This window comes from Lineus longissimus, chromosome 19 (assembly GCF_910592395.1).
Source record: "Lineus longissimus chromosome 19, tnLinLong1.2, whole genome shotgun sequence".
Taxonomy (NCBI): domain Eukaryota; kingdom Metazoa; phylum Nemertea; class Pilidiophora; order Heteronemertea; family Lineidae; genus Lineus; species Lineus longissimus.
In genome coordinates this window covers 2921974-2931784 of record NC_088326.1, presented here as the reverse complement: position 1 = coordinate 2931784, position 9811 = coordinate 2921974, and the positions used below count along the sequence as shown (strand labels likewise).

Below are 9811 nucleotides of genomic sequence, written 5' to 3'. Positions count from 1 at the left end.
TCCTGAGCAGGATTTAGAGTTATCATATCGCAGTCACTTTCGCTTTTTGTCATTTCCCCCCATGTCAATTGGTCATCAAGTTTGATAAATGGACTAATTGACAACCTTTTTGATTGACACGTTGGGAGTAGTTGAATTGATTGACGTCAGCAACACGCACCACGCGTATCATCTCTTTCATTTGTGAGGGGATCGGGGGGGGGGGGGGGGTAATGCGAATTTGAAATCAATGCTTGTAAAGCGCGTTTATTATAACAATGTTGAAAGAACTTGTTCAAAACGAGCACATCTAATTTATTTTTAGATAAAAGATGCACTACGACTACAGTCGTCCTGGGCCATAATACAATTTGGGTGTTGCAGCAACATATGGCTGGGGCACCACATCAAACATATAAATCTTTCTTTACTTGTAAATAAATAGTGTTAATTTTCCTACCTTTTTCTTGAGTCGTTATGCCATTTTCGCAGAGATGTAATATATCCATCCGTTATTGGTAAATCCTTATACCCTTTGATTCACAGAGCCGCATCCATTTCATCATCCTATGTACAGCGCGTGTACAATACAATCGCTAGCAAATCATTTCGGGCCTATTCACTGTTCACTGCGTTCCAACCGCGGTTGCGCCGGGCAATAATTTATATGCACCCGCCTGTTGCCTGGGACCACGTTTGCCTAGTTACCGCGCGCATAGGGACACACAGACGATACGAGACTAGCAGCGGTAATCAACATACGCCATACTGCAGATATTCTGCGTCAATCCATTGGTGCACCAGCTGGTGTAAAATCGACTTTTGAAGTATTGAAACTGGGTGTGGGCATATCGTCTGCCATTGTTATTGCCGTCTGCGTGTTGCTATGTACGTGGATGATGAGAAAACATAAGCAAAGGAGGCGAAACTTGTCGTTCAAGGCGTACATGTAGGGCCTAGTCTAGGACGAGGACCAATAGAGGACCAATAGAGGAACAAACAGGACCAGCTGTTGCAAATTAAGGGCGGGGTCGATCTCTCCGTCTTACGCCGAGACGGGTATATACGTAGGCCTTACCCGATAGCCTAACATGATCATTTCCCGGCGAAGGCCATTTAGATTCCATGTAACCCTATTTTCTCATGCTGTCCAAGGGGTATACACCACGATGTTCATCTACTGATGGTCCTGGTTTATCTAGTTCCTATTTCTAACCCCAGGTGTCGCAAATAGTCGGACATAATGCATTCCGTAGAGATGTTATAAGCTTTCACTTTCAGTGTTCTGGCCAGTTTTCTGCCTAGGGCACAAAAACCATTCCCCTGCTCTTCTCCTGGGAATCCTTGAGCTTTTTATTCTGAGTAGAGCCCTGGGCGGCCTTGAGGTCTATCCTTCTATTTGTTTCTTTGATAGTCCAATTGGGATATCCAGACATTTGCTGAGTGGGCATGGCAGAAAGGCTGGCCAGAACACTGAAAGCTTATAACATCTCTACGCCATTCAGACCACACAAAACCATCAGAAACATTCTGGTACATCCCAAAGATAAAATTGGGAGGGATGACGCCAAATGTTAAACGGCCAGGAAGTTCGTTACTAGACTAAAGGAGAACCAAACAGACGTTACTTGTTGCCCACAGTAGGTGAGTTGACCAGTACCCGAGCCACACGGGCTTCTTCTTCAGGTGACTACCACAAGTTGGCCATCACAGAGAATGATGGACAATAACCATGGCTCCCAAATTGGCTCGGCTTCCATGAACAGAGGCGATATGGCATACCACCTCTAACACGTCTGCGAGGCGGGGTCCCCAGAAGAAGAAATAACTGCAAGAACTTTTCCAGTGCAGTGCTGCCATCTTTGCTGCCACTGAGAACTACTGAGTAATTCCACTACTAAGCAGAAGCCCTTAGGAACATGCGACTTATCGGCGGTGAATATCTGTCCTTAAGTCTCCTCCTTTCACCGCCGATATCTCCTGCCAGGTAATCTGTCGGACGCACCATCAAAACGGGTGGCCAATCAAATTGCTCGACACAAAGTAATTGAATGACGGCCTGAATTGATGGCGCCAACCTCCGGCTCAGGTAACCATTCTTCAATACAACATGCACTGTGCATTTGGGTCAGGTCAGCATCCCTGGAACCGTTACTCATTGAACACCTGGTCTTCAATTATGATGGCTTTCAGTGCGTGTCTCGTGCGACAACCACCAGTGAGTTTAATGTTAGTGTTGTCGCGACAGAGGATGCGTGGGAAAGGAAGGGAATGCTGGGAGACTATCGATAAAGTAACAGCCCTTCTGACGGCCGATCATATCAGGGGGGAGTTATCGGCGGTGAAGGATGGATATACGCACAACTATGGTGGATCGGATTGCTGAGGAAGGCAACTGGTTAGGTAGTTGAAAACTTCGTCTAAAGGTAAAAAACCTTTTTTTGATCTATAACAAAATTAACTTTCAATCAAATTCATTACACGAACACGAGTACGCCATTGGTTTCTAAAAAGCTTGATCGTAAATTCGGAATGGTACCAACCTTTGAAGGGAGACTACTGGCCATGGTAGGGGTTTGGGGTTCAAATGTTGGTTTCCAGATGTCCAATATGCACAGTTCGGGAACTGGATCGAGCTGGTTTGGCTTCGTGATAAAAATAATCATTGTACAAGCGTGAATAGTGCCGATGCACTGTGAGATGGTAGAGACACCTATCGGTTAATTTGTGAAACTTGATCTGGCCAATATGGCTTCTGTCATCCAGGCTCCCCAAGGAGGATTCCGCGCTGACGTCACATCACGTGATCACATCTTATATTACTGATCGCTATGGCCAATCAGATTCAGTCTACTGACAGCACCAGCACTATCTCCACGTCTCACTGTCTGGTGCGCTCCTGTACACAAAAACACCAATAGACATGAAATATTGCAATATTTAGTATGAATTCTTCCTGTGTAAAATAAAATTTACAGAATAAAAAAGACGTTTGGCGTGGCCAAAGTGCGGGAAAAATGTCTCCGCTAAAATACACTACGAAATACACTAGACAATGCACTACGCGATACACGGTAGAGATGCAGTTCCAGGCTCCCTGTTTCACTAATATTCCAATAATATCTTAACCCTACGCTTTTTAAAGGGTATTCTATCCGAGTAGTTCAACATCTTTTTCGCGGTAATTGAACTGTAAAAATTAAAGTGTTGGACGGAATTCGTACATAATAAACTTCTTCCAGTTTTGACATGCATTCCTTAACAGGCCAGGACAATCTGCGATAGAAGCAAGGGGCACAAGTGGTTATATTGAGATTGAATGTATGACCTTGTTAATTTTTCTCTAGGAGTTATCTGGTCGGACGTGTCTAGCTGATAGTATTTACGTAGTTTTTTGGTGCGTTACTCATCGGCTCGCCTCATGCGGGGCGCCGACCCCTATTTCAGCAATGCATCAGCATTACCAATTAAATGACCGCTCTCCAACACTTCCAACAACATCCACGGTCTTAGAAACGCTCCGTCTCGGTCTGAGATACCCGGGCAGTCGTCATCTCCGTCGAATTGGTCCGAAGCATATCCTCTGGCGGCTTTATACGCCGTCCGCAACATATTTCCTTCAAAGTGCGCCTAAAACTCGTTCCTACCATAAAATAAATGATAATGTTTATGCCAGAATTCAGTGTTATCAAAACATTCGTAATCGACGCGGCCTTACTGACATGCACTAAAATGTCGATCTCAACCAAAGGCGCGACTCTATCAGCGATATTCAAACAGCATCCGGGTAACCTTAAAAGGATAAACATCATCACCATGGCAACAATAATGGCGGAGCTGCTATCATCTGACTTCCGGTACCGTTTCTTATTCCTAGGTTCTTCCTTCCGGTAGGAACGCATCGATTTCCGGGTCACATGTACCTTTCTCAAACTGTTCAGTACAACAATATTCAACGGAAGAATGATGAGGAACATCGGAATGACATCGTAAACTAAGGTCACGGTCACGACCTTGAAACCGATGTCATACCCGATGTCTTGTCCGTACGCCCGCGTTCCGACCGTAAAATATGGTGCCACTCTGCAAGGGTCTTGATACATGTAATATTCACCGAATTCCGGAATGGTCATGCCGATAGTCAGTATCGTGATTGCCGCCACTCCGATCCTGGCGTTACGGAGCGTGTTCATTCTCTGCGCCCTCATTGGGAAGCGGATGTGTATGAATCTGGAGAGAGAGAGAGTGGTGAGGTCAAGTGGCTGTTGAAGGGACCCGTAATCTGTTATAGCAAATTAAAGTAGTCCCGATTGGACTTACCAGAATATCGACCAATAGGTGTCATAAGCGTTCGTCGTTCGTTGTTCCATCGTCGTTCGTGACTTAGTCTACTCACAAGGTATGATGACCGAAACCTAAGCTGTCGCGCGTAGCCTACCTTCTACAGAACATCCGGTTCAGCTCTTCATATCAACTGGATATAATAGAACGTAGGCTACGCGCTATTGTCCAGAATTTGGATATTTTAGTGATTCGCTGAATAATTTAGAAAAGTATTGTAGTCGGCTTTTTATTGCCGAAAAATCCAATGATGCATCAATCCAAAGCGGTCGCCATCTTGGATTTCAGTAAGGCCTGATAGGAACTTGATTCCCAATGTACCTGTACATCGAGATGTACACAACGATGGACTTTGTTGCATTTTTCTACCAGGCAACCATCATCGCAACCACTTGGTGAATACACGGTCCACTTACCTGTCAATGGTTATCACTACTATCATGTATACCGTCAACAGCTCAAAGACATGGACGAGGGCGCTAGTCACCGATAGAACATTGCCGAAATTACGAGTATGAACAGTCTCGTCAAAGTATGCGGAGTAGAAAAGTTGTTGAACAAAGTCAAAGAGAAGTATATTGAATAGAAATCCCGTGTCGACTACTGCGAGAGCCTTCAGAAGGAAATGGGCCGAAGACGACCGTTTATATCGTCTGAAAACTGCCAGGGCGAAAGCATTACCGACAATGCCGATGACGCAAATTGTTGGCGAGACGACGAATACCATACCGAATGAAAGATCGAAGTCGGGTGCGGCTTGATATCCGGATAAAATCTCTCCAGATGAGTTAGTTTCGTTCGACATGTTTCCGTTGCTGCTGCGGTCAAACAGTTTGTCCAAACACAAACTTGAATTCGGGGCAACTGCCACGGACAGCAAATGTATGGCAGCCATCTTGTCAATCAAATCATGAATGCGGTGTTCCTCCCAATGAAAATTTCAATATATTTTGACTGGAAGCATCAGCGAGTCACTGATTCCTATCAAACACTTTATAGGAAATAATCCAAAGCACATCGTTTGTGATCAACAACCGTATGCAATATGTACATCATTAAGTTTTCATGAATAGTCTCGGTAAGTGACTTGTGGAAAGACTCGTCGTCAAAAGGGCGGTCACTGAAGTTATATTATTATCCAAGAAGTAGTGTTTCCATGAATATATAATCGACAGGCCTGCGCGATGTGAGTGGACAGCCATAATCGGTTGGAATACCATCCTGCGGGATCAACGAATAATAATTTCAATGAATAAATTCAACACAAATCGGGGTCTGTTCAAATAAAACACTGGCAAAACGGTATTGCGATCACTCGGGATTTTGAAATATACGCAAGGCTGACAAAATGTGCAAATTGAGGATAGATCCGGCTCCATTCATCTCTGCCGACATCACTATCACACGATCGGACGACAACAAAATGAATAGTGGGAAATCAAGTTATATCAACGATTCTTCATCAGCCTTCCGGATTAGGGCATCACCTAGATGACATATAACATTGTCTAACTTCAACAACCGGTGGATCATAAGTCTTTGTGTTGCGTCTAATTTGCAAACAAGTATTCATGCGTGTGTGGTACGAACAAAGGGGCAGTGATATTGGTACGCTTTGCGTCGGTGAAAGTGATTTATGAAGCTGTGTTGAACATAAACAAGAAGTTTCATGTTTAGTGCATGAGCACAAAGCAAGCCTGTGCGCGGAGATGACAAAAAGCATTTTGTAGTAAGTTGACGCCATGGCCAGTTTCATGACTTGCTACTTGTTGCCACAGCGCTCGCAGTGCCGAAAAAATCCCGTTTTCTGGCATTGCCATACGCAGTCTACAGACGAGGTTTTATTGTCGATGATGGTTGTGGTTCATTGGACTGCGACCTGCGCAATGAACCCTGGGAAGCGATATCATGCCATTCCAGTACGGAATATAGTACAAAAGCGGGTATGGCGAATTCCCATTATCTGACAGCTCTTTTGAGTCCGTTCATTCAAGGGAGTGGGATGACCAATTAAGAGGCAAATGCGACCAAAGTCTGATGTACAGTATCTTTAAAATCTCAAGACAATGGATCTGCCTATTGTCTCATTTGATTTGACCGAGGAGCCACACAGCGCAACAGCTGGTTTGTCGCAGTGTGTAAACCGCCGGCCCATGCCAGCGGGTATGCTGCCAATTTTGCTAACCAAAAAATCCATTTGGCTCCACGGGTGGTGCTGATTGGCCACGAGTCAGCACGTGACCAGTGTTTTTAAACATGGTGTCGTACTCGGTATACTTTGACAAAGATATACAATTCAAAAAATCTTTGAAAATTAATCTAGGTATATTTCCGAAGAGGTTTATTTGAGATGACAAAATGCTGTTGGTTTTCCCTATAACAGCGTTGAACTGGAGATCAGATGTGACCAGTTTTCGAAAAGAGAAAAGAAAGAGCTCGTAAACACTAACTTTGAATCCCAAAACAGGGATTACTACGAACGACCGGAAGAGCTCTGTTTTAGCAGATACCATGCAATATTTTAGGTTAAACATGATTGATGCAGTTGATCCGTTCACAGGCCAGGACAATCTGCGATAAAAGCAAGGGGGCACAAGTGGTTATATTGAGATTGAATGTATGACCTAGTTAATTTTTCTCTGGGAGCTATCTGGTCGGACGTGTCTAGCTGATAGTATTTACTTAGGCGCGCCTCATGCGGGGCGCCGACCCCTATTTCAGCAATGCATCAGCATTACCAATTAAATGACCGCTCTCCAACACTTCCAACAACATCCACGGTCTTAGAAACGCTCCGTCTCAGTCTGAGATACCCGGGCAGTCGTCATCTCCGTCGAATTGGTCCGAAGCATATCCTCTGGCGGCTTTAGACACCGTCCGCAACATATTTCCTTCAAAGTGCGCCTAAAACTCTTTCCTACCATAAAATAAATGATAACGTTTATGCCGGAATTCAGTGTTATCAAAACATTCGTAATCGCCGCGGCCTTTCTGACATGCCCTAAAATGTCGATCTCAACCAAAGGCGCGACAATAGAGGCAATATGCAAACAGCATCCGGGTAACCTTAAAAGGATAAACATCATCACCATGGCAACAATAATGGCGGAGCTGCCATCATCTGACTTCCGGTACCGTTTCTTATTCCTAGGTTCTTCCTTCCGGTAGGAACGCATCGATTTCCGGGTCACATGTACCTTTCTCAAACTGTTCAGTACAACAACATTCAACGGAAGAATGATGAAGAACATCGGAATGACATCGTAAACTAAGGTCACGGTCACTACCTTGAACCCGATGTTATACCCGTGGTCTTGTCCGTACGCCCGCTCTCCTACCGTAAAATATGGTGCCTCTCTGCAAGGGTCTTGATACATGTAATATTCACCGAATTCCGGAATGCTCATGCCGATAGTCAGTATCGTGATTGCCGCCACTCCGATCCTGGCGTTACGAAGGGTGTTCATTCTTTGTGCCCTCATTGGGAAGCGGATGTGTATGAATCTGGAGAGAGAGAGAGAGTGGTGAGGTCAAGTGGCTGTTGAAGGGACCCGTAATCTGTTATAGCAAATTAAAGTAGTCCCGATTGGACTTACCATATAACCGACCAATAGGTGTCATTAGCGTTCGTCGTTCGTTGTTCCTTCGTCGTTCGTGACTTAGTCTACTCACAAGGTATGATGACCGAAACCTAAGCTGTCGCGCGTAGCCTAACTTCTACAGAACATCCGGTTCAGCTCTTCATATTAACTGGATATAATGGAACGTAGGCTACGCGCTATTGTCCAGAATTTGGATATTTTAGTGATTCGCTGAATAATTTAGAAAAGTATTGTAGTCGGCTTTTTATTGCCGAAAAATCCAATGATGCATCAATCCAAAGCGGTCGCCATCTTGGATTTCAATAAGGCCTGATAGGAACTTGATTCCCAATGTACATGTACATCGAGATGTACACAAGGATGGACTTTGTTGCATTTTTCTACCAGGCAACCATTATCGCAACCACTTGGTGAATACACGGTCCACTTACCTGTCAATGGTTATCACTACTATCATGTATACCGTCGCCAGCTCAAAGACATAGATAAGGACGCCAGTCACCCATAGAACATTGCCGAAATTACGAGTATGAACAGTCTCGTCAAAGTATGCGGAGTAGAAAAGCTGTTGAACAAAGTCAAAGAGAAGTATATTGAATAGAAATCCCATGTCGACTATTGCGAGAGCCTTCAGAAGGAAATGGGCCGAAGACGACCGTTTATATCGTCTGAAAACTGCCAGGGCGAAAGCATTTCCGACAATGCCGATGACGCAAATTGTTGGCGAGACGACGAATGCCATACCGGATGAAAGATCGAAGTCGGGTGCGGCTTGATCTCCGGATGAAATCTCTCCAGATGAGTTAGTTTCGTTCGACATGTTTCCGTTGCTGCTGCGGTCCAACAGTTTGTCCAAACACAAACTTGAATTCAGGGCAACTGCCACGGACAGCAAATGTCTGGCAGCCATCTTGTCATTCAAATCATGAATGCGGTGTTACTCCCAATGAAAATTTCAATATATTTTGACTGGAAGCATCAGCGAGTCACTGATTCCTATCAAACACTTTATAGGAAATAATCCAACACACATCGTTTGTGATCAACAACCGTATGCAATATGTACATCATTAAGTTTTCATGAATGGTCTCGGTAAGTTACTTGTGGAAAGACTCGTCGTCAAAAGGGCAGTCACTGAAGTTATATTATTATCCAAGAAGTAGTGTTTCCATGAATATATAATCGACAGGCCTGCGCGATGTGAGTGGACAGCCATAATCGATTGGAATACCATCCCGTGGGATCAACGAATAATTATTTCAATGAAAAAAGTCATCACGAATCGGGGTCTGTTCAAATAAAACACCGGCCAAATGGTATCGCGATCACTCAGGATTTTGAAATATACGCAAGGCTGACAAAATGTGCGAACTGAGGATAGATCCGGCTCCATTCATCTCTGCCGACATTACTATCACACCATCGAACGACAACAAAATAAATAGCGAGAAATCAAGTTATATCAACAATTCTTCATCAGCCTTCCGGATTAGGGCATCACCTAGATGACATCTAACATTGTCTAACTTCAACAATGTTGTTACCGGTGGATCAGACAAGTCTTTGTGTTGCGTCTAATTTGCAAACAAGTATTTATGCGTGTGTGGTACGAACAAAGGGGCAGTGATATTGGTACGCTTTGACCGTCGGTGAAAGTGATTTATGAAGCTGTGTTGAACATAAACAAGAAGTTTCATGTTTAGTGCATGAGCACAAAGCAAGCCTGTGCGCGGAGATGACAAAAAGCATTTTGTAGTAAGTTGATTAATCGATCATGCCATGGCCAGTTTCATGACTTGCTACTTGTTGCCACAGCGCTCGCAGTGCCGAAAAAAATGCCGTTTTCTGGCATTGCCATACGCAGTCTACAGACGAGGTTTTATTGTCG

The 9811-nt window shown here is 44.2% G+C and overlaps 1 protein-coding gene across 1 annotated transcript; it reads right to left on the bottom strand.

Moving 5' to 3' along the window:
- Window positions 1–6675: 6675 nt before the first annotated feature.
- On the bottom strand, window positions 6676–9028 carry LOC135503243 (FMRFamide receptor-like). Its single transcript, XM_064796720.1, has 2 exons — window positions 8354–9028; window positions 6676–7824 (listed from the first exon to the last, which is right to left on the bottom strand). The coding sequence occupies exons 1-2, from the start codon at window positions 8830–8832 to the stop codon at window positions 7104–7106; spliced, it is 1200 nt and encodes a 399-aa protein (XP_064652790.1). The 5' UTR covers window positions 8833–9028; the 3' UTR covers window positions 6676–7103.
- Window positions 9029–9811: the final 783 nt, after the last annotated feature.

Bases quoted from the DNA above. Each gene is read 5' to 3' on its own strand.
- LOC135503243 (XM_064796720.1), bottom strand. From the start codon at position 8,832: ATGGCTGCCAGACATTTGCTGTCCGTGGCAGTTGCCCTGAATTCAAGT. The intron at 7,825-8,353 runs GTAAGTGGACCG...CTCTCTCTCCAG, and splicing joins GTAGTGATAACCATTGACAG to ATTCATACACATCCGCTTCC.